The 25326-nt window shown below is 44.2% G+C and overlaps 1 protein-coding gene and 1 pseudogene across 7 annotated transcripts in view; both read right to left on the minus strand.

Moving 5' to 3' along the window:
* Positions 1–21261, minus strand: part of RAD52 (RAD52 homolog, DNA repair protein) — a 41756-nt gene extending 20495 nt beyond the window's left edge. The window contains exons 1-2 of one of the 6 annotated variants that reach the window (XR_004261593.1): positions 11045–11395; positions 114–215 (exon numbers count right to left, since the gene is read on the minus strand). Coding sequence is in view for 4 of the 6 variants with exons in the window: in XM_032254217.1 (XP_032110108.1) it covers positions 114–215; positions 11045–11062 (120 nt within the window). In the remaining 2 variants the exon portion in view is untranslated. Of the gene's footprint in view, positions 1–113; positions 216–11044; positions 11396–13471; positions 13649–16990; positions 17048–21018 lie in introns of those variants that run through there. The other 5 variants (XM_032254218.1, XM_032254219.1, XM_032254220.1 and 2 more) reach the window with 5 other exon arrangements.
* A 3388-nt stretch (positions 21262–24649) lies between these two features.
* LOC116534115 lies at positions 24650–25326 on the minus strand (annotated as a pseudogene). Its single transcript, XR_004261594.1, has one exon. The product of XR_004261594.1 is annotated as a cytochrome c oxidase subunit 4 isoform 1, mitochondrial pseudogene (transcript).

Raw genomic sequence — 25326 nt, forward strand, 5'->3', positions numbered from 1 at the left:
TATAGATGTACTATGTACTGCTCATACATGTATGTACTATGATGCTCTACAAACTGCCTTGCCCTAACTTTACTTAACCGCATTCTTTCCAGGGATGAAGGAAACACAGTTACCTGTCCAAAGCATAACGCCGAGCCACCGCCAGCAGCAGGATGGCTGTCACGCCCTCCAAGAATTGCTTCCTCAGTCCCAGACATCTTGAATCTGATTGACCTCTATATAAATAAAATAAAATAAAAATCTCAAAGAATGTTTAAAGGCAAGAGTCTCTACTGAAAATCACATAAAGCATCCATATGCAACATCCTATGAGTTATTTATAAACTTCTAAGCACTGCTCCAATCTAGAAGAGTTCTTCAGTGGTTAGCTACGGTCTCTCAAGCTGCTGAAGATCCTTTAAGGTTTGCTTCTACCTTTCTATAAACATGTTTGCTATTGTGGTGGTGCTATTAAAGGTGACTTTTACAATAAGAATATATTACATTTGTAACTATAAAATCAAAATTACAAAGATATTTTTTATGGGAAAGCAAAAAAGTTTACTATAAGCGGGGTACAGTGGCTCACGCCTATAATCCCAGCACTTTGGGAGGCCGAGGTGGGTGGATCATGAGGTTAGGAGTTCAAGACCAGCCTGGCCAACATGGTGAAAACCTGTCTGTACTAAAAATACAAAAATTAGCCCGGCATGGTGGCAGGCGCCTGTAATCCCAGCTACTTGGGAGGCTGAGGCAGAGAAATGCTTGAACCCAGGAGACAAAGGCTGCAGTGAGTCAAGATTGCGCCACTGCAGTCTAGCCTGGGCAACAGAGTAAGACTCTTTCTCAAAAAAAACAAATTTACTATAGGTTGAGCATTGCTAATCCCAAAATACAAAATTAAAATGCTCCAAAATCCGAAACATTTTGAGTGCCAAGATGATGTGCTGTATCTCAAAGCATAGGTGATGGCCAGGCACGGTAGCTCAGACCTATAATCCCAGCTCCTTGAGAAGCCAATGCAGAAGGACTGCTTGAGCCCAGGAGCTTGAGACTAGTCTAAACAGCAAAACCGTTATCTATACAAAAAATTTAAAAATTAGCCAGGCATGGTGGTATGCTACTTAGGAAGCCAAGGTGGGAGGATCGCTTGAGCTCAGGAGTCTGAGGCTGCAATGAACTATGATCACCCCACTGCACTCCAGCCTGGGTGACAGAGCAAAACTGTCTCAAAAAAAAAATAACCCAAAAAGGCAGGCGCACAACACATAGTTTATTCAGCTTCTCCAAGAGTAAAATACAATTATTGGCTAGACGCAGTGGCTGACGCCTGTAATCCCAGCACTTTAGGAGGCCAAGGCGAGCAGATCACCTGAGGACAGAAGTTTGAGACCAGCCTGACCAACATGGTGAAACCACTTCTCTATAAAAATACAAAAAGCTGGGCGTGGTGACGCACACCTGTAATTCCAGCTACTCGGGAGGCTGAGGTGGGAGAACAGCTTGAACCCAGGAGGCAGAGTTTGCAGTGATCCAAGATTGCACCACTGCACTCCAGCCTGGGTGATAGAGCAAGTCTCCATCTCAAAAACAAAAAAAGAAAACCTGCCAGGCACAGTGGCTTACACCTGTAATCCGAGCACTCTGGGAGCCTGAAGCAGGCGGATCACGAAGTCAAGAGACCGGGACCATTCTGGCCAACATGGTGAAACTCTGTCTCTACTAAAACTACAAAAATTAGCTGGGCATGTTGGCACATGCTTGTAGTCCCAGCCACTTGAGAGGCTGAGGCAGGAGAATCACTTGAACCCAAGATGGAGGTTGCAGTGAGCCAAGATTGCACCACTGCACTCCAGCCTGGTTACAGAGCCAGACTCCATCCCAAAAAAAAAAGAAAAAAAAAATTATCTTTAGGCTCTGAGTATAAGATATATAGAAAACAAATGAATTTCATGTTTAGACTTGGGTCCCATTCCCAAGATATCTGATTATGTATATGCAAATATTCCAGAATCTGAAGTCTAAAACACTTCTGTTCCCAAAGCATTTCAAAGAAGCAATACTCAACCTGTACTAGCTAAGAGGGTAACTCTGGGAGGTGGTGGATATGTGAATTACCTTGACTGTGGTAATCATTTCACAATGCGTTCACATGTCAAATCATCATATTGTATACCTTAAATATATACAATTTTAATTTGTCAATCATACCTCAATAAAGCTGGGGGGTAGGGAAAAAAATCAAGTGAATGTGTTTTAAAGTTTTAAAAAAACAGCCGGGCATTGTGGCTCATACCTTGTAATCCCAGCACTTTGGAAGACCAAGGCAGGTGGATCACCTGAGGTCAGGAGTTTAGCACCAGCCTGGCCAACATGGTGAAAACCCTGTCTCTACTAAAAATTAAAAAAAATTAGCCAGACGTGGTGGCACATGCCTGTAGTTTCAGCTACTCAGGAAGCTGTAGTGGAAGAATCACTTGAATCATGGATGAGGAGGTTGCAGTGAGCTGAGATAGCGCCACTGCACTCTGACCTGGATGACAGCGTGAGACTCCATCTCAAAAAATAATAATAATAATAATAAAGTTTTTAAAAACCTTAACTTTGCCAGGTGCAGTGGCTCATGCCTGTAATCCCAGCACTTTGGGAGGCCGAGGCAGGCAGATCCCAAGGTCAAGAGATCGAGACCATCCTGGCCAACGTGGTGAAACCTCATCTCTACTAAAAATACAAAAATTAGCTGGGCATGATGGTGCGCATCTGTAGTCCCAGCCACTCGGGAGGCTGAGGCTGAGGCTGACGCAGGAGAATCGCTTGAACCCAGGAGGCAGAGGTTGCAGTGAGCTGAGATCGCAGCACTGCACTCCAGCCTGGATGACACAGCGAGACTCCGTCTCCAAAAAACAACAACAACAACAAACCTCAACTTACTGCTCCTTACTATATAGGCAGCATGACCCTGATCACTACTGTGGAGTCAAAAAGAAATAGAAGCCACAATCACTGAAATGCTTTCTAGGAGCTAACAAGATGGCTGGAAGGAAGAGACTAGCAGAAATGAACTGAATGAGAACAAGGAATGGTGGATCACGCCTGTAATCCCAGCACTTTGGGAGGCTGACGCAGGCAGATCATGAGGTCAGGAGTTCAAGACCAGCCTGACCAACGCAGTGAAACCCTGTCTCTACTAAAAGTACAAAAATTAGCCGGGTGTAGTGGCACATGTCTATAAACCCAGCTACTTAGGAGGCTGAAGCAGGTCAATCACTTGAACCTGGGAGGCAGAGGTTGCAGTAAGCTGAGATCACACCACTACACTCCAGCCTGGGAAACAGAGCAAGACTCTATCTCAAAAAAAGAAAAAAATGAAACAAATGAAAAGCAGGAGACCCCCAACATGCAGGAAGGCTCTATAGAGCAATAAGCCAGTAAGCCAGTTCACAACCTGGACCAGCAGCATCACCAATCACCTGTGAACCTGTGTTTTTTTGGTGTGCTTTCTTCATATTTTTTGAGACAGTCTCGCTCTTGTCACCCAGGCTGCAGTGCAGTAGCATAATCTCAACTCAATGCAACCTCCACCTCCGGGGTTCAAGAGATTCTTCTGCTTCAGCCTGCTGAGTAGCTGAGATTACAGGTGCATGCCACCATGCACAGCTAAATTTTGTATTTTAGTAGAGATGGGTTTCAACATGTTGGCCAGGCTGGTCTCAAACTCCTGACATCAGGCAATCTGTCTCTTCACCTCCCAAAGTGCTGGGATTGCAGGCGTGAGCCATCACACCCAGCGACCTGTGAACCTTTCAAAATGCAAATTCTTAGGCCCTACCCCAGACTTCCTGAATCAGAAACTCTGGGGGTGAGCACAGCCAGGCGTGCTTTAAGAGCCAATGCATTTGACTGAGCCTATGCAAATGTATAAAGTCCAATTAGAAAGCACACTTACCCTTGGAGCAATCATAGACAACTGGCCGAGCCCCTGCCTGAATACACCTATATCTGCAAACGAAAGTTTCAGTTGTGCCTCAGCAAATTTGCACATTACAAATCTTCATATTAATTGCAAATAGAACTACAAATTCATGATTGTCAAGTAGCATGGTGCTCTTCATGACATTACAATAGTCCCCTCTCTTTTGGGCATAATGTTAAGTGGAAAAAAAATAGTCCTCCTTCATCTACAGTTTTTGTTACACACAGTTCACAGTCCAAAATTTCCCAGAGGAATAGTCCAGGAATAAACAAGTTATTAAGTGTTAAGTTGCATGCCATTCTGAGTAGCATGATGAAATCTCATACTATCTTTTTCTGGCCTGCCAGGGACATGAATCATCCCTTTGTCCAGCGTCTCCAAACTATAGACAGTACTGCCATGTGGTCACTTAGTAGCGCTCTGTTATCAGATTCAAAAAACACAGTGTATATAAGGTTTGGCATATCTGCAAGTTCAGGCATCCACTGCGTTCCTTAGAACGTATCCCCAAGGAGAGGCAGAGGTTTCGGTGAGATTGCGCCACTGCACTCCAGCCTGGGTAATAGAACTAGACTCTGTCTCAAAAAAAAAAAAAAAAAAAAAAAAAGAATGTATCCCCAAGGATAAGGAGGACTATGTACAATGCAATGTTTAAGAGATCAAATTCTGCCAGTCTGGACAGCATGGCAAGATGTTATCTCTAGAAAAAATAAAAAACATTAGTAGGTGACAGAGTGAGACCCCATCTTTGAAAAATAAAGTGCTGGATGCAGTGACTCATGCCTGTAATCCCGGCACTTTGGGAGGCTGAGGCAGGCAGAACATGAGGTCCGGAGTTCAAGACCAGCCTAGCTAACATGGTGCAACCCCATCTCTACTAAAAAAAAAAAAAAAAAATTAGCTGGGTGTGGCGCATGCCAGATTGAGGCATAAGCCATCATGCCTGACCTGGAAAACTATTTAAATAATCATAAAACATTACTCTTTAGCTAAGAATAATAAATTCAGCATTAAATCTATCATTAAAAAGTAGGAAAGGCCACAAGCGGTGGCTCATGCCTGTAATCTCAGCACCCTAGGAGGCCGAGGCAAGTGGATCACGAGGTCAGGAGTTGGAGACCAGCTGGCCAACATGGTGAAACCCTGTCTCTACTAAAAACACAAAAAAATTAGCTGGGCATGGTGGTGTATGCCCGTAATCTCAGCTACTTGGGAGGCTGAGGCAGGAGAATAACTTGAACCAGAGGTTGCAGTGAGCCAAGATCACACCACTGCACTCCAGCCTGGGTGCCAGAGCAAGACTCCGTCTCAAAAAAACAAAAAAAAAGTAGGATAGTAGTCTAAACTAGGTTAGTCAATAAGTGTCTAAAATTGTTAAATCAAGAAATCGTGAATAAGGGTTTTAGAATGTAGATGTAAATGCCAGAAAAGGGAGTTAGAAGAAATAAATCCAACTGAGGCGTGAGGCTGGGGTGGGCAATGGTGCAGCAGGAAGCTCCTCTATTTTCAAAGTAAAATGTCTAGTACTACAGTATTTCACTGTTCAAATATGTGCATGTATTATTTTAGTAGAAACAAAGATTTAAATACTTATTCTACAAAGCAGAGGTCAGCCAACTTATTTTGTCAAGGACCAGACAGCAGACAGTAAATATTCTTAAGTTTCTTGGGCTCAACAGTCACTGTCACAAGTACTCAACTCTGGCATTTTAGTGAAAGCAGTCACAGAGTACCTAAGTTAAACGCCATGGTTGTGTCCCAAACTTTGTTTAGAAAACAGGCAGATTTCGCCCACAGACCACAGTGCGCCCACCCCCACATAAAGCATGCTTTGAACTCTAGTCAGATGTGGTTCAATATCCAGCTCCACCAGGCAAGTTACTTAAATTGGGCAATTACTTAACCTGACTGTGCCTCAGTTTCTTCATCTAAAAAAGGATGATCTTATTAATAATATTAATATTATTAATAAGATCATCCTACATTTATTATATCAGAATGATATGATAATAGCTTCCAGCTAGGATTATTAGTGAATACTAAATGGTTGGTGGGAAACAGGACATTCACAGTCTCACATAAGCACCAATCGGGTTGTCAGAAATAAAAGGGCATGCTTTGTGAATGTACTTAATGCCACTGAAAAGTACACTTGACAAAGCAGGGTGGACGGGTCCACTTTGTAACCCATGTGGCTCCAAGGTCAACACAGCAGGGGTAGAGAGAATTGGAGTCATACCAGTTCATAGCTGCCTCCACCCTATGTAACACTACCACTTCTGATAAAAACACGCTGATGAGAACGTGTCATTTACATAGCCCCAAAGATGCAAAGGGGGCATCTGAATATTTGCTAAGTACTGTCTACCAAAACCCATTCCCCCTACTCCAACATGGGCCCCAAGAAGGTGGGAGATTCTGATTCTTCCTGGCATCATCAGTGACTAGCATAGATCCTGGCTCATAAATAGGGCCTTGGGAAGTATTTGCTGAGTAACAGCTCTTGACTAATTAAATGAATGAATAAGTGGCATGAAAAAATAAATAAGTAAATGATATACATAATGCAGCATATACAAAATATATTTTAAAACTTTTTTTTTTTTTTGAGATGGAGTTTTACTCTTGTTGCCCAGGCTGGAGTGCAATGGTGTGATCTCAGCTCACTGCAAACTCCACCTCCCAGGTTCAAGCAATTCTCCTGTCTCAACCTCCCGAGTAGCTGGGATTACAGGTGCCCACCACCATCCCCAGCTAATTTTTGTATTTTTAGTAGAAATGGGGTTTCACTATGTTGGCCAGGTGCTCTCAAATTCCTGACCTCAGGTAATCCACCCTCCCCGGCCTCTCAAAGTGCTGGGATTACAGGCATGTGCCACCACGTCCAAACACTTCTTACATTTAAAGAGCAACTTGTGGCAAGGCATGGTGGTTTATCCTAGCACTTTGGGAGGCCAAAGCAGATGGATCACCTGAGGTCAGGAGTTCCAGACCAGCCTGGTCAACATGGTGAAACCCTGTCTCTACTAAAAATACAAAAATTAGCTGGGCGTGGTGATGCACACCTATAATCCAGCTACTAGGGAGGCCGAGGCAGGAGGGTCATTTGAACTTGGGAGGCGGAGGTTACAGTAAGCCAAGATCATGCCACTGCACTCCAGCCTGGGCAACAGAATGAGACTCTGTCTCAAATATAATAATGTAATAAATATAAGAGTAATTTGTTCTAGTTTTATAAATAAATTAAAACAGTTAGCCAGGTCAGGCACAGTGGCTCACTCCTATAATCCCAGCACTTTGGGAGGCTGAGGTGGGCTGATCACCTGAGGTCAGGAGTTCAAGACCAGCCTGGCCAACATGATGAAACCCCATCTCTACTAAAAATACAAAAATTAGCTGGACACGGTGGTGCGTGCCTGTAGTCCCAGCTACTTGGGAGGCTGAGGCTGGAGAATCGCTTGAACCTGGGAAGCAGAGGTTGCAGTGACCTGAGATCACGCCACTGCATTACAGCTTGGGCAATGGAGCAAGAGTCCCTAAAAAAAAAAAAAAAAAAAAAAAAAAAAAATTTCAGCCATTTATTGAAGGACAATCTTATCTTTGCCCATAAAGTAAACACAAAATATTTTCTGCTTTTTTTGCTCTTTTACTTTGAAAAAGATGCTTACTGTTCTGCCTTCCTTCCTAACATTGTCTACAATGGTTTTCCAATTTCACACACACACACACACACACACACACACAAAAAGGCTGGGCACAGTTGGCTGACTCCTGTAATCCCAGCACTTTGGGAGGCCAAGGCAGGCGGATCAAGAGGTCATGAGACCATCCTGGCCAACATGGTGAAACCCCATCTCAATTAAAACATTAAAAATTAGCCAAGTGTGGTGGCGCACACCTGTAGTCCCAGCTACTCAAGAAGCTGAGGCAGGGCAATTGCTTGAACCCAGGAGGCAGAAGTTGCAGTGGGCTGAGATCGTGCCACTGCACTCCAGTCTGGTGACAGAGCAAGACTCCGTCTCAAAAAAAACCAACATTTTTTTTTAAGCAATAGGGTCTTGCTCTGTAAAGGCTGGAATGCAGTGGTATGATCATAGCTCACTGTAACTTTGACCTCCAGGGTCAGGGGATCCTCCCACTTCAGTCTCCTGAGAGTATAGGACTACAGGTGAGTGCTATCATGCCTGCCTAAATAACAAAAAATTTTTTTAGAGATGAATGTCTCACTATGTTGCCCAGGTTGGTCTTGAGCTCCTGGGCTCAAGCAATCCTCCTGCCTTGGCCTAACAAAATGCTGAGATTAAAGGCATGAGCCACTATGCCTAGCCTCCATTATAAAATTAAAATATCTTTATTGTAGAAAGCTTAAAACACGTATCAGAGAACATGAAAGTAAAATTCAGCTGGATCTCACCAAGAGATAGCTGCTGTCTTTCTGTCTATGTGACTGTGTTTGTCTGTGTGTTTCATATGTCTGCATATTTGTTAAACAAAGGTAGAATCCAAATGCATTAGGCATATCTTATGCAACACCTGAAATTTTCTTGGTCTTGTATGACCTTGAGGTCCTTGGGCACTTTTTCCACCCCAGCTGTCACTGGGCTGATCAGATACATCTGGGTTATAACCAACTGCCCACAGGCACAACCCCATGGTCCCTTACCTCCTGCTCATACTGGATGCCTACTGCTTCCCACCCTTGGCTTGCCACTTGCCTTTGAGGTGTAAAGGCCTGTGGGACCCACCTGGTGCCCACACATGTATAACCCAGAAGTCTGTGGGAATTAATGTACCATGAAGCAAACCTTTTTCCAATGAGATACAGAAGCTGAGGGGACCGTCCTTCCTTTTTTAGATGGATTGCCCTGGAATGCAGTTATTTATACAACCTCCTGCGAGGCAGCTTTAAGAAATCAGCAACCAACTGTATTTGCACCAAGGGAGCCAACTTCAAAATGCACCTTTGAATAGACTTAATCCTCCTCCTCCCCTCACTCACCTTTCCCCTACCTCTGCTTGAAAGTGCCCTTCTTGAAAAAATAATAGCACATAAGTTCTTGCCTCAAGCTCTAGGTTCTCTAGGTTCCAGGGTACTGAGATATAGCAGACACTACAAATGCTCTACTAATCATCCCTTCGGCTCTTATCACAATAGTGCACCCTGGTCTGACTTCCAAATGCCAACATGGGCGTTTTGTCACTTGAGAGCTTTCTTTGGTATCCAGACTACTTTGCACCTGTTTATGGCAAGCTGTAAGCACCAGAGAATTGAACCACCCTGGCAGCAGCCCTCAAATGGTACCTGACAGGAGCTGGTGTTGAAACACCCTAGATTTCTTAGCCCTCTGTGGGATACCACCAAGCCATGAGCTTCCCCAGTGGAATTAGGTTGGGTTGTTACCAGTGGCAACAGGCTTGATAATTCGCCCTTTGTTGTCGAATTTTCCTTTCCTGTCTTTCTTCCCCTCTCCTGTCTCCCTTCCCCTCTCCTCTACCACTATGTAAAGGAATAATCTCCAAATAAACTACTTGAGAATAAAAAGGAGGGCGGCAAAAGATACCTTTACAATGTAGAAACCTGGGAGCTACCACCTTAATCATTAAATAATAAACTTAATGTCACCAATTGTAGGCATATCATGTGCTTCCTTATGGATGGACTAATAAGGTCACATCACTTAGGTGGTATTTCTGCCAATCTAATCATGAGGATAATCAAACAAGTTGAAATGTACAAGGCAATTGGCCTGGACTCTTCAAAAGCATCAGTGTCTCAAAAAAACAAAACAAAACAGAAGGGCTGGTGAACTTTTCTATATTAAAAGAAGCTTAAGGCTAGGATTACATGCCTGTAATCCCAGCACTTTGGGAGGCCAAGGCAGGTAGATTATCTGAGCTCAGGAGTTCAAGACCAGCCTAGCCAACATGGTAAAATCCTGTCTCTACTAAAAACATAAAAATTAGCCGGGCGTGGTGGCACACACCTGTATTCCCAGCGATTCAGGAGGCTGAGACAGGAGAATCACTTGAACCCAGTAGGCAGAGGTTGTAGTGAGCCAAGATCGTGCCACTGCACTCCAGTCTGGCTAACAGGGCAAGACTCCATCTCAATAAATAAATAAATAAATAGAGACTTAAGAGACATGACAACTAAATGCACTGTGTGATCTTCAATGACATTTTGGATCAGGGATAAAGAAAAGCTATAAAGATCATTATTAGGACAATGGGAGAAATCTGATGATGGAATGAATGTGAGACTGCAGCTGCAACCTCCTGGCCTCAAGTGATCCTCCTGCCTCAGCATCCCAAGTAGCTTGGACTATAGGCACACACCACCACAGCTGGTTAGTGTGATAAGTATATCACGGTTATGTAGGACAGTGTATGATGCAGTACTGGAGTAAAGTGTCATGTTTTCTGCAACTTACTCTCAATTCATTCAACTAATAGTGTGTTTTTGTGTGTTGCGTGGGTATAGAGGGAGTAAGAAAAAGGCAAGGAGATAAAGCAAAGTAACAAATTTATGAACCTAGGTGAAGGATATGCAGACTTTGATCGTAAATTTTCTTTTTTCTTTTTTTTTTTTTTTTTTTTGAGACAGTCTCGCTGTGCTGCCCAGGCTGGAGTGCAGTGAGACAATCATCATGACTCACTGTAACCTCAAACTCCTTGGCTCAAGTGATCTTCCCACCTCAGTCTTCTGAGTAGCAGGGACTACAGTTGTATACCACCACACACGACTCATTTTCTTTTGTAGAGACAGGGGTCTCACTATGTTGCCCAGGTTGGCCTCGAGCTCCTGGGCTCAAGCAATCTTCCTGCCCCAGCTTCCCAAAGCACTGGGATTACAGATGTGAGTTACTGCACCCAGCCCATTGTAAAATTTGTCCAAAGGCTTCATATCCTTCAGAATAAAGTGTTAAGAAAGACTATCTGCATAGCCAAGGTTATGGCAGCTACATAAATCCAAATATCCCAACATATCCTCCAAAAACGATACAGACCAACCAACAGGTGGAACAAAGAAAATCACCAACATCTCCTATCTTCACCACACTTAGAAGACTGAAAACGCTACAAGCTTCGAACCTGGAAGTAGAAAAACATCAATTTCTGGTAGAGATGTTTCTCAACCTCTCGTCCAGCTCTTTAAGAACAGCAAAGAGGGATCCAGATAGGAAGAGAGATGCAAAGAAGAGAGAAGAATGGAGAGCCTGAGACAGAACTAAAATATCTCCCTGAAAAAGAAAACTCACGGTATGCAAATGCTGACAAATAATTCTGTTAAATCAGGAGAGGAAGAAAGGGCGGGGGAGAGACACATTTAAACACATGCAGAACTTGATGAGGCAGTCTTGAGAAGGCAAGCTTTCTGGGGAGAAGGAGAAAAGAAATGAAAGGGTACCCTCTGTTGGCCAGGCATGGTGGCTTACACCTGCAATCCCAGCACTTTAGTAGCCTGAAGCAGGCAGATCACAAGGTCAAGAAATCAAGACCATCCTGGCCAACATGGTAATACCCTGTCTCTACCAAAAATACAAAAATTAGCTGGGCATGGTGGTATGCACCTGTAGTACCAGCTACTCGCGAGGCTAAGGCAAGAGAATCGCTTGAACCAGGGAGGCGGAGGTTGTAGTAACCTGAGATCACTCCAGCCTGGTGACAGAGCGAGATACCATCTCAAAAAAAAAAAAAAGAAAAAAGAAAGGGTACCCTCTGAAAACAGTGCTGTGAAAGACAAAAGAAAATTTAAAAGCCAAAGAACATATAACTATCTCCCCTACCGCCCCAAAAAAGCCTTCTAGTAGAATTAGAAACCATACTTTACTACACCTACAAAAGAATAGGAACTACTCTTGAACTAGGAATCTCAAAAATCATCCTGAATGATTTATCACTCCTGCTCACAAATGCAAACTTAGAAAAAGGTTGAAAAGAATCAATGAACCTCAGGATCCTGTGGGCTAATATCAAAAAGTCTAACACACATATAATTGAAGTCCCAGAAGAAGTGAAAGAGAATTGAACAGAAGAAATATTTTTTTAAAATAATAGCTTCAGCCCTGGGCACAGTGGCTCACATTTGTAATCCCAGCACTTTGGGAGGCTGAGGCAGGCAGATCACCTGGTCAGGAGTTCGGAGACCAGCTTCACTTACAAAAATAATAACAACAGCTTCAAATTTCCCAAATTGGCTGATAGACATAAATTTGCAGATTTAAGAAGCTCTGCAAATCTCAGGCAGGATAAATACAAATAAAAGGACACCTAGAAACACCACAGGCAAACTGCTAAAAAACGAGAAAATCTGGCTAATTTTTGTATTTTTTAGCAGAGACAGGGTTTCACCATGTTGGCTAGGCTAGTCTTGAACTCTTGACCTCAGTTGATCTGCCCACCTTGGCTTCCCAAAGTGCTGGAATTACAGGCTTAAGCCATCACACCTGGCCTAAAAAGATATTTTAAAAGGCCTAAAATAAGAAGGAAGGTGCACCAACTTCCTATATTTGAAGACTCAATACAGTTTAGGTGTCGTTTCTTTCCAAATTGATCCATAGATTCAATGCAATCCCAATCACAATTTTACCGGACTTTTCTGTGGAAACTGGTAAGATAATTCTGATAATTCTAATATTTATATGGAAATGCAGAGGATCTATATTCACATCAATCTTGAAAAAAAACCACCAAATCAGAGGATCTACAACTACATGACTTCAAGGCTTACTAAAAAGCTACAGTAATTAAAAGTGTGGTATTAATATAAAGATTGAACAATGGAACAGAAAAGGGAGCACAGATGTACAGTCACCTTAATTTCGAAAACGCAATACAATAGCATTTTCAACAAATGGTGCTGGAATGACTGAATATCTATATGAAAAAAATATTTAATTATATCTCACACCATTCACATAAACTAGAGATAGATGATAGGTCTAAACATAAAACTTAAACTATAAAACTTACAGGCTGGGCGCAACTGGCTCACTCCTGTAATCCCAGCACTTTGGGAGGCCGAGGTAGGTGGATCATATCAGGAGCTCAAGACCAGCCTGGCCAACATGGTGAAACCCTGTTTCTACTAAAAATACAAAAATTAGCTGGGCGTGGTGGCACACGCCTGTAATCCCAGCTACTCGAGAGGGAGGCTGAGGCAGGAAAATCACTTGAACTCAGGAGGCAGAGGTTGTAGTGAGCCCAGATCGCACCACTGCACTCCAGCCTGGGTAACAGAGCGAGACTCTATCTCAAAAAAAAAAAAAAAAAAACTTATAGAAAAAAACATGAAAGATTATCTTCACAGCCTGAAGGTAGCCAAGATTTCTTAGACAGAACTCAGAAAGCAATAAATGTAAAAGAAAATATAAGAGAAAACTGACTATATCAAAATGTAAAACTTCTGTTTACCAACTCTAAGAAAATGAATAGGCAACCACAGACAGAGGACAGGTGACCAGGATATAAAGATTATATAAATAACTCCTACAACTCAATAATAAAAAGACACACAACCTGTTAAATACAGTAAGTTATTCTTCAAAGGTTTAGCTTGTTTAAGCTTCCTTGTTCTTTGTTCCCTTCTTTCAAGGCCAGACTTCCTTACTCTGTGTCTTCCTGCTCTGGTCTCAGTAAACAACTTCTCTGCCAGTCCTTATCTATAGGGCCCATATTCTACTCCTGCCTGCAAATTACCCCCCCACCCCCGCCACAAGAGTTTCTCCCGCCAAAACTGTCCTTCCTGCAAGTGCCTGCACCCTTCCCCTCCCTGCATCCTTCAAAGTAGCCAACCAGGACCAGTTTAGATTGTGCTATCCAATTGCAGACAATGGAGACAGGACACAGTAGTAGACACCCCTTTGCATTAGAAATAAAAGTCTCTGCTTTCCTTTGTTCGGGGTGCTCTTGTGGTGATCTGACCTGTGAGAAGCACCCTTCTGTAGAAGTAAACTTGCCTTGCTGATAAATCTTTTGAGTGTTTATTTTCTTTGCAAATCCAAGCTTTATATCCAACACAATCCAATTTAAAATGGGCAAAAGATTTGAGCAGGCAATTCACAGAGGAAGACATACATTGTCATAAGCAAAGGAAAAAGTGCTCAAAACCATTAGTGATTGAGGAATAAAATTCAGACCATGATACACCACATCCATCAGAGTAACTAAAAAGACTGACAACATCAAACATTGGCAAGGATGTAAAGCAACAGGAACTCTCATACACTGTTGGCAGGAAACAGGCTAATAAAACCACTCAGCTGTTAACACACACCATTCTTCATGAAAAAGGAAAGCAGACTCCAAGGACTGAGCCATAGGCCCAAGGAGTAGAGCAGCAGAGGCCCAATCCCAGGCCTTGAACCCTATTGGTTTTTTGATGATCTCAGCTCACTGCAACTTCTGCCTCCCAAGTTAAAGCAATTCTCCAGCCTCAGCCTCCCAAGTAACTGGGACTACAGGCAGGTGCCGTCATGCCCAGGTAATTTTTGTATTTTTAATAGAGATGGGGTTTTACCATGTTGCTCAGGCTGGTCTTGAACTCCTATGCTCAAGTGATCTGGCCACTTCGGCCTCCCAAAGTGCTGGGATTACAGGCATGAGCCACTGTGCCCAGCCTATTGGTTCTTTATACGTCTGGAATATCAGTCTTTTGTCAAATAGGTCCCTGTGCTTCCACTGTCATTTTATTAGAGTAGGCTGTGATTACATTTTGATGTACTAATATTTATCTTTGTTTTTGCTTTTTTAAGTGACTCCATGGCTTCCTGAGCCCTAAGAAACCTTTGTGCACACTCAGGTCATAAAGATATTCTTCTCATTTTCTTCTAGAAGCCTTATAGTTTTCTAATTTTGGAAATTGGTCTGGGCTGGGCAGGCCGGGCGCAGTTGCCCACACCTGTAATCCCAGCACTTTGGGAGGCTGAGGTGGGCAGACTGCATGAGGTGAGGAATTTAAGACCACCCTGGGCAACAAGGTGAAACCCCATCTCTATAAAAGATATAAAAATTAGCTGGGCCTGGTGGCATGTTCCTGTAGTCCTAGCTACTCAGGGGGCTGAGGTGGAGGGCCTGCTTCAGCCTGGGAGGTGGAGGCTGCAGTGAGCCAAGATCATGCCACTGCACTCCAGCCTGAGTGGCAGAATGATACTCTGTCTCGAAAAAAGAAAGAAATTATGCCAGGTGTGGTGGCTCACGCCTATAATCCCAGCACTTTGGGAGGCCGAAATGGGCAGATCACCTGAGGCTGGGAGTTAAGAGACCAGCCTGACCAACATGGTGAAACCCCATCTCTACCAAAAATACAAAATTAGCTGGGCGTGGTAGTGCATGCCTATAATCCCAGCTACTCAGGAGGCTGAGGCGGGAGAACTGCTCACACCCAGGAGGCGGAGGTTGTGGTGAACCAAGATCATGCCATTGCACTCTAGCCTGGGCAACAAGAGCAAAACTATGTCTCAAAAAAAAAAAAAAAAGAAAGAAAGGAAAAGAAAAGAAAAGGACAGGACAGGACAGGACCGGACAGGAAAAGCCAGGAGCAGTGGCTCACACCCGTAATCCCAACACTTAAGGAGGCTGGAGTGGAAAGATCGCTTGAGGCTCAGGAGTTCAAGAAAAGCCTAGGGAACATACATGGCTGTATCCACAAGCCTCATCTCTACAAAAAATAAAACATTGGTTGAGCATGGTGCAGCATGCCTGTAGTCCCAGCTACTCAGGAACCTGAGGTGGGAGGGTCAGATCACTTGAGCAGGGGTGAGGAAGAGGCCAAGGCTGCAGTGAGCCATGATCACCCCACTGCACTCCAGCCTGGGCAACAGAGCAAGACCCTGCCTCAAAAAAGAAAGAAAGAAATAAAATATACATCTGTCATAGGATCCCAAAATTCTGATAGGTGTTTTCCCAGAAGAAATAAAAACATGATTAAAGAAAACCTCAGGGGGCAGGAGGAAAAGAGCCTGGACTAGAATAGTGGCTATGGCAAGAAATCCTGAAATCTAGATATTAAAAAGGTAAAGACTGGCAAAGATGTTTTATTCTTCTCCATTTCCTTATCACCTAAAAACATTTCTTTCTTTTTTTTTTTTTTGAGACAGAGTCTCACGCTGTTGCCCAAGCTGGAGTGTAACGGCACAATCTCGGCTCACAAAAGCATTTCTTACTATATGTGGAGGGCTGAAGAATGGGTCAGGTAGACTCTGGATATACAGTACAAGAGGGAGACTTGACAAGATTCAGTGATGGGTGAGATTCTGACTGTGGAGGTCAAGAATGGCTTGATGAACAAGACTGGAGCAAGTTTCTTTTCTTTTTTTCTTGATTTTTTTTTTTTTTTTTGAGACAAAGTCTCACTCCAACACCCAGGCTGGAGTGCAGTGGCGCAATCTCGGCTCACTGCAACCTCTGCCTCCCGGGTTCAAGCGATTCTCCTGCCTCAGCCTTCCGAGTGGCTGAGACTACAGGCACCCACCATTTTGCTCAGCTAATTTTTTTTTTTGTATTTTTAGTAGAGACGGAGTTTCATCGTGTTAGCCAGGAAGGTCTCCATTTTCTGACCTCATGATCCGCCCACCTCGGCCTCCCAAAGTGCTTGGGATTACAGGCGTGAGCCATCAAGCTTGGCCTCTTTTATTTTCATTCATGTACACAGTGCTGTAATGTTCATGATACTTTAAAAAGAATTAGCAAAAGTAGAAAAAAAACGGCTTGGGCACAGTGGCTCTCGCCTGTAATCTCAGCACTTTGGGAGGCTGAGGCAGGCAGATCACCTGAGGTCAGCAGTTCAAGACCAATGTGGCTAACATGGTGAAACCTCATCTCTACTAAAGATACAAAAATTAGCCGGGCATGCTGACGGGTGCCTATAATCCCAGCTGCTCAGGAGGCTGAGGGAGGCGAACGTTGCAGTGAGACAAGATCGCACCACTGCACTCCAGCCTGAACAACAGGGAGACTCCGTCTCATTAAAAAAAAAAAAAAAAAAAAGTAGAAAAAAATTTGTTAATTGAAAAGAAAGAAATCTCAAAAGGTTCTTACCTCTAAAGCCTTATCCAGGCTTTAGAGGTAAGAACCTTTGAAGTACGTTCTTTTTCCAGAGTCTTGCTCTGCTGCCCAGGCTGGAGGGCAATGATACAATCTCGGCTCACTGCAACCTCCGCCTCCCGGGTTCAAGTGATTCTCGTGCCTCAGCCTCCTGAGTAATTGGAACTACAGGCGTGCATGACCACACCCAGCTAATTTTTTTGGTATTTTTAGTAGAGACCGGGCTTTGCCATACTGGCCAGGCTGGTCTCGAACTCCTGACCTCAGGTGTTCTGCTCGCCTCAGCCTCCCAAAGTGCTGGGATTACAGGCGTGAGCCACCATGCCCAGCATGAAGTATGTCTTAAAAACTGTGGGAACGTAGGATTAAGTCTATCACAATATGATCATTTCTCCCCATTCCCACACTCAGCCATTAGAGAACAGCAGGGCTGGACACTAACAACTGAATCCCCCACACTCAGCACGGTCTCCACCCAGCACATAGTTTGAAGAGCATTTTAGCCTTATTTTAGTTTTTCTCCACATCACAACTGCCAGTTTAGTATTAGAAATGAGTGCCCTGAATGAAGAAATGTTAAAAGCTGAAGAGATGGAAAAACATCCACTATGCTTTCTGCCCCGTAACCATTGCTGAGACAGTCAATTCTCATTATTCAAGGTAGTTATGTCCTAGTAAAGCCACCATGAACACTGAACTAGCAAACACTGAACCACTGCTCCTAAGGGAAATACAGGGTTACTCAACAGGTCAATACATAACCTTGTTTTATATGTGCTTCTGTTTAAAGATATTTTATTTAAACATATTGTTGATGCATTAACACTGAACCCAAGCCAACAACAAAAGTGATGCCTGAACAAGGCTTATCTAAAAGCTTATCTTTTCTCTATAAGATACATCATAGCCTTCAACTTGTGAATTCTAGACAGCACTTCTACTCTTGGAGGCCATTTTAAACAGCAAAATCACCAAAAGCACAAAAATGCAAAAAAAAAAAAAAAAAAAAAAAAAAAAAAAAGGCACTACGTATACAGCCAAAAGGACACTTATGAACAGTTTTAGAGCTGAAACAGGAAGGCAGAGTATCACCTTTTTTTTTTTTTTTTTTTTTTTTTTTTTGAGACAGAGTCTTGCTCCGTCACCCAGGCTGGAGTGCAGTGGCACAATCTCAGCTCATTGCAACCTCTGCCTCCTGGGTTCAAGCAATTCTCCTGCCTCAGCCTCCCAAGTAGCTGGAACTATAGGAGCCCACCAGCATGCCTGGCTATTTTTGTATTTTTAGTAGAGACAGGGTTTCACCATATTATCCAGGCTGGTCTTGAACTCCTGACCTCGTGATCCGCCCACCTTGGCCTCCCAAAGTGCTGGGATTACAGGCGTGAGCCACTGCGCCCAGCCAGAGTGTCACCTTATTTGACTGCAGCTGGGAAAGCATACAGTGGGCAACTCAAAAATTATCACAACTACTATCTCCCACAGCTAGCTCAGTTACATTTCTCATATACTCATCTCCAACTACACCCAGTTTATATTACAAGATAACATGTTTTGGTATACATTACACAACAGCAACCTCTGATGATTTCTGCCTCCCTGAGACGTGCACACAAACACGGCTCTGCTTGTTACCACTATAATTAATGGTCTGTTAAGTGTTGAACTGAGAATAGAAGACTGTAAAAAACAAACTCCGGGCTAGGGGCAGTGGCTCACACCTGTATTCCCAGCACTTTGGGAGGCCAAGGTGGGCTCATCGCCTGAGGTCAGGAGTTCAAGACCAGACTGGCCAACACGGTGAAACCCCGTCTCTACTAAAAATACAAAAAATTAGCCGGGCTTAGTGGTGGGCGTCTATAATCCCAGCTACTCAGGAGGCTGAGATAGGAGAATTACTTGAACCCGGCAGGCAGAAGTTACAGTGAGCCGAGATCATGCCATTGCACTCCACCCTGGGCAACGAGCGAGCCTCCTTATCCAAAAAAAACTCCCCTGAAGGATACAAGACCTGAGGCCACTGAATTATCCGATCCAACCCAAGAGTTAAATGCTGGTTTTCAAAACCTTAAGTTTTAAATGTCTGCCTCAGACTGCGAGTTCTGTGGAGGAATAGATCTAAAAAGCCTAGAAAGCCATCAATAGCCATCAAGTAATGGAGAAACAAAATGCGGTATATCCACACAATAAATAATGCAGTTGTTAAAAAAAAATGAAGTTGATACATGCTACATACAACAACATGAGCTTTGAAATATTAAGTGAAATAAACTAAATACAAAAGAACAAATGTTATGATATAGTATTGAGAATGGGCAAATTCATAGAAGTATACTAAGGCTGCTGGTAGTAGGAGGAAATAATGGGTGTCTGCTGATGGGTTTCAGGGTTTCTTTTGGGGATAAAAATGTTCTGGAATTAGATAATGGTGGTGGTTGCTCAACCTTGTGAATATACTAAAAAACCACTGAATTGCACACTTTAAAAGGATGAATCTAGACCAGGCGTGGTGGCTGACACGTGTAATCCCAGCACTTTGGAAGGGCGAGGCCTAAGGACACAAGTGAAACCAGCCTAGCCAACATGGTGTAAAATACAAAAGATAGCTGGGTGTGGTGGCACGTGCCTGTAATCCTAGCTACTTGGGAGGCTGAAGCAAAAGAATCGTTTGAACCCGGGAGCCGAAGCTTGCAACAGGCCAAGATGGTGCCACTGTATGCCAGCCTGGGCAACAGAAGGAGACTCTGCTTCCATTTAAAAAAAAAAAAAAAAAAAAAGGCGGGGGTGGGGGGGGAGTTTAATTGTATGAGAATTAAGCTCAATTTTTTTTTTTTTTCTTTTTGAGATGGAGTCTCGCCCTGTCGCCCAGGCTGGAGTGCAGTGGCACGATCTCGGCTCACTGTAGCCCCCGACTCCCGGGTTCAGGCGATTCTCATGCCTCTGCCTCCCAAGTAGCGGGGATTACAGGTGCTCACCACCATGTCTGCCTAACTTTTGCATTTTTAATGGAAACTGGGTTTCCCTATGTTGGCCAAGCTGACCTAGAACTCCTGGTCACAAGCTATCCTCCCGCCTTGGCCTCTCAGAGTTCTAGGATTACAGGTGTGAGCCACAGCGCCCAGCCTGTATCTCAATTTTATAGCAAAGCTCGCCGGGCGCGGTGGCTCACGCCTGTAATCTCAGCACTTTGGGAGGCCGAGGCGGGTGGATCACGAGGTCAAGAGATCGAGACCATCCTGGTCAACATGGTGAAACCCCGTCTCTACTAAAAATACAAAACATTAGTTGGGCATGGTGGCGCGTGCCTGTAATCCCAGCTACTCAGGAGGTTGAGGCAGGAGAATTGCCTGAACCCAGGAGGCGGAGGTTGCGGTGAGCCGAGATCGCGCCATTGCACTCCAGCCTGGGTAACAAGAGTGAAACTCCGTCTCAAAAAAAAAAAAAAAAAAAAGGCTCAATACTCAGCTAAACTGAACGTCAAATTCTTTTTTTTTTTTTTCATTTTTTTTGCCGAGACAGCGTCTCGCTCGGTCGCCGAGGATGCTGTGCAGTGGTACGGGTGAGATCTCGGCTCACTGTAGGCTTGACCTCCCGGGAATATGGGAGCATGCCACCACCACGCCCGGCGTCAAATTCTTTTCAGATCATTTATTCCCAGCCTTCCCCGCTCCCTGGAACTCAACTCCGTTTAGCTATTACCACAAACTGCAGACTCCCCACGCCTGTCTACAGGCAGGATCTCCAGGGAGGCGCCACCACGGACAGCCGTGTCCGCACCGCCGTGGGGTCCCGGCACGTTGGTGCAAGTTTCCTGTACCCCGCCTTCCTACCCATCTCTCGGGAAGCCCCGATACTGAGCCGCACACTGAACTAGAACAGGCCTCTGGACTCAGCATCTCTACGCTGAGACCTCAGGGATTAGCTCCACCGCAGCCCCAGGTGCTCGACTCGGAAGGTTAGCCGTCCCACACTCTACACCCACAGCCGGAACCACCCGGGGGGAAGCCGCTCTCCTCCCCACTTACGCGCCTCGGGCAGCGCGCGGTGCACGCAGGGAGCTCAATAGAGGCTATAGACAATAGGAAGAGAACTTAGGTGGAGGCCGCGCGGAGGAGAATGGGAAGGGTGTGCGAGGATCCCTGGGAAGAAGGTCCGAAACCACTACCAGTGCCGGAGGGGAATATCAAATAGAACGGAGGAGGAGGAAACGTAAATCAAGTCCGAGGGGAAACGAGCCGCAAAGCTGCCTGCAGCGGCCGTAAAGGAAGCCGGAGGCGCGGTGCTGACGTCTCCGTGCTGAGCCGCTCGCGCCGCCCCTTCCCTGCGCACCCTAAGCCTCCCTCTTCCCTCCAGCGTCCCTCGGTTCGCGGGTGCCGGATCTCTGCTGCCCCCTGGTGGGCGCGGCGGCTTCAGGAGCTCGTTCGGCCCGCGTGGTGCACCCTTCACAAGCCAGTGCCTGTTAGGATGCGGGGCCCACCCAAGCACAGTTGGAAAAATCTTAGGAAGAGTGGTTGTCAGAGCCCTTCCCAGATTCCGCCCCGGCCGAGGCAGCGTGGACATGGTGGTTCTCCAGGCCCCTCACCACCGCCGCGCACATCCAGCCGTCACAGGATGGCGCCTTAGGTTAGCGAAGACTGCAGGGAAATGAGAAGTGCTGGGCGACGAGAACCTCTCTAGAATGTCCCCTGCGGCCGAGCGCGGTGGCTCACGCCTGTAATCCCAGCACTTTGGGAGGCCGAGTCGGGTGGATCACGAGGTTAACAGATCGAGACCATCCTGGCCAATATGGTGAAACCCCATCTCTACTAAAAATACAAAAATTAGCTGGTCATGATGGCGCATGCCTGTAATCCCAGCTACTTGGGAGGCTGAGGCAAGAGAATCGCTTGAACCCGGGAGGCAGAGATTGCAGTGAGCTGAGATCGTACCACTGCACTCCAGCCTGGCGACAGAACGAGACTCGGTCTCAAAAAAAAAAAATTAGCCGGGTGTGGTGGTATGCGCCTGTAGTCCCAGCTGCTCTGGAGGCTGAGGCACGAGAATTGCTTGAACCCAAGAGGCAGAGGTTGCAGTGAGCCAAGATGGCGCCACTGCAGTCCAGCCTGGGTGACAGCAAGACTCCGTCTGGCGGGCAGGGGCGGGGGTTGGAAATATATATAACCTCAGAATGGAAAAGGGCCTTCTAAGTATAAAAGTTGAGCAATAAATCATAAAGTAAATGGATAAATGTAAGCACCTACATAAAACTTTTTAAACTTGTTAAAAAATTTTTTTTTAGATAGCGTCTCACTCTGTTGCCCAGGCTGCAATGCAGTGGCATGATCATAGCTCACTGCAACTTTGAACTTCTGGGCTCAAAGGATCCTCTTGCCTCAGCCTCCTAAGTAGCTGGAACTACAGGCACATGCCACTGTGCCCAGCTAATTTAAAAAATTTTTTTGTGGAAACAGGGTCATGCTTTGTCACCCTACTAACAGAACTTTAAACAAGAAAAAAGGTAAATATTACCATATATGGTAAGAGAGTTCATATATTAAAAGTTGACTTCAAAGAAAAATAGGTGAAATGAGTGAATATTTCACAAAAGAATTACAATAAATATGAAAGGTTTAACTTCAATAAAAGTAAAAAATATATATATTAAAACAAATATATCATTTCACCCATTAAATTAGGAAATTGAAATATTTTACACAAACATTACATGAGCACATTCTTAATGAATTTTGAATGCGTGTGCTGTAGTGTGTTTTAGCTTCGATTGCTGCACTGGGGAAGTCCAATGCCGTTCTAATTCCTGATGCTTTTTATGAAACCTGATACTTTGTATGGGAAGAGAATATAATTATACTTTTTTTAGCTTTCATTCTAGATATTTCCATTTAAGATATTTGCTTTACCTCTTATGATCTAGAACTCACTGTAGCTATTCCACCTGGAGCTCTTCATCCTCTCTACTTTGGACTGATGGTCTTCTGGCCTGACGAATTCTGCCTTGCCAAGATTTGTACTCCTTCTCATCCCGGGAATTTCATTTACCTTTCTTCTGTGTGGGATCCTGTTTCCTAAATCCTGCACCTTCCTCTTTCTTGGTTTCCTTTTACATTTTGATGGAGACCTTATTCTGTAACTTTCTGAGAAAGGGTGGGCAATAATTTCTTTCTTTCATTTTTTTGGGGGGCTAGAATCTGTATTTCTAAATTTACTTTTTCATTTTATCAATGTGTTGTTGAATTTGATTTGCTGATTTTTTTTTGAAAATTTTTGTATCTCTGTTCATGAGGGATATTGTTGTATCCTTGTCTGGTTTTGGTATCGGGCTAATATTGGCCTCATAGAATGAGTTTGGAAGTATTCTCTCGTCTTCAATTTTTTGAAATAAATAGTTTGAATAGATTTGGTATTAATTCTTCTGTAAATGTTAGTAGAATTCAGCAGTGAATCCATCAAGTCCTGGACTTTTCTTTGATAGGAGACATTTTATCACAGCTCCCATCTTGTTACTCGTTATTGGTCTGTTCTGGTATTCTTTTTCTTTTCTCAGATGACCAAGCAACAGGGTATTCAGGTTTTCTATTTCTTTATGGTTTGATTTTGGTAGATTGTATATGTCCAAGAATTTATCCATTTCTTCCAGGCTTTCCAGTTTCTTGGCACATAGTTGTTCATAGTAGTTTGTAATGATCTTTTGTATTCTCTGATATCAATGTAATTTTTTTCTCTGATTTTATTTATTTGGGTTTTCTCTCTCTTTTTCTTCTTCTTTTCTTTTTTAGTAATAGTAACCTAACTTTTTTTCTTCTTGTAGAGATTTGTCAATTTTATCTTTTTAAAAAAACAACTTTTGGTTTTATTGACCTTTTGTATTGTTTAATTTAGTGATTTTTTTTAATTTTTATTTTTTTTTCCTAAAGCTGATTAAATATCTCAGGATTTTTTTTAATTTATTTTTTGAGATGGAGTCTCTTGTCGCCCAGGCTGGAGTGCAGTGGCATCATCTCAGCTCACTGCAACCTCCCACTTCTGGGTTCAAGGAATTCTCCTGCTCAGCCTACTGAGTAGCTGGGATTACAGGTACCCACCACCTCGCCCAGCTAACTTTTGGTATTTTTAGTAGAGATGGGGTTTTACCATTTTGGCCAAACTGGTTTCAAACTCCTGACCTCAAGTGATGTGCCTGCCTCAGCCTCTCAAAGTGCTGAGATTAGAGGCGTGAACCATCGCACCCAGCTTTCTGCACTGATCTTAATTTTTTTTTTTTTTTGAGACAGGGTCTCTTGCCCAGTCTAGAGTGCAGTGGCACAATCTCAGCTTACTGCAGCCTCTGCTTCCCGGGTTCGAGTGATTCTCCCACCTCAGCCTCCTGAGTAGCTGAGATTACAAGCACTCACCACCATATCCTAGCTAATTTTTGTATTTTTAGTAGAGACTGGGTTTCACCATATTGGTCAGGCTGGTCTTGAACTCCCAACCTCAGGTGACCTGCCCGCCTCGGCCTCCCAAAGTGCTGGGATTACAGGCATGAGCCACCACGCTTGGCCACTATGCTGATCTTTATTATTTCTTTCCTCCTAATTTTGGGTTTGGCTTTTTGTTGCTTTTCTAGTTCCTTGAAGAATATTGTTAGATTTTTAAATTTCTTTTCTTTTTTTTTAGTTTTCAGGTAAACTCATCATTTATTAGCAGTGGTACTGTTTGGCATAACAGGTTTCCAGTACATAGGCATGGAGTCACATGGAGGTGACAGAGCCAGGCTCAGGTGCAGGACAGCATCTCACTTCTTCCACTCATTCTTGTCATAGTCCCACTTGGCGGTGAAGCCCTGGTTGGTTTCACCTTCATGTCTAGCATCCTCTTGGTCTGCATGGCCACCCACTCTTTGTCAAAGGTGTGCAGGATTGGGCCATACACATAGAGCTTCTCCCAGATGATAATGAGTGCTATGAAGCCGATGAAGAACATGGCAGCGCCCACAACCATCTTCCACTCGTTCATGCCCCTGTTCATCTCAGCAAAGCTCTCCTTGAACTGAATGAGTTACAGCTCGACTTTCTCATCCGTGGAGAGGCTGCTCCAGGAGGCCTTCTCCTTCTTCTTCAAGGCCTTCTGGCTGGCAGACAGGTGCTCGATATGGGCCACATCCTGCAAGGGATAGTCACGCCAGTCCCTATAAGCTGGGAGCAAATAGTCTTCGCTCTTCACAACACTTCCATGTGCTTGTACACACACTGAGGTGGAAATTGCTCGCTTCCCAACTAGGCTAAATACACTGGTAGCCAACATTCTGCTGCTACTGCCCGCTGTGACTGCTCTCTACCAGATTTTTTTATTTG

The sequence above is a fragment of the Sapajus apella genome, unplaced genomic scaffold (genome assembly GCF_009761245.1).
Source record: "Sapajus apella isolate SASKATOON/1434 unplaced genomic scaffold, GSC_monkey_1.0 scaffold86, whole genome shotgun sequence".
Lineage (NCBI taxonomy): Eukaryota > Metazoa > Chordata > Mammalia > Primates > Cebidae > Sapajus > Sapajus apella.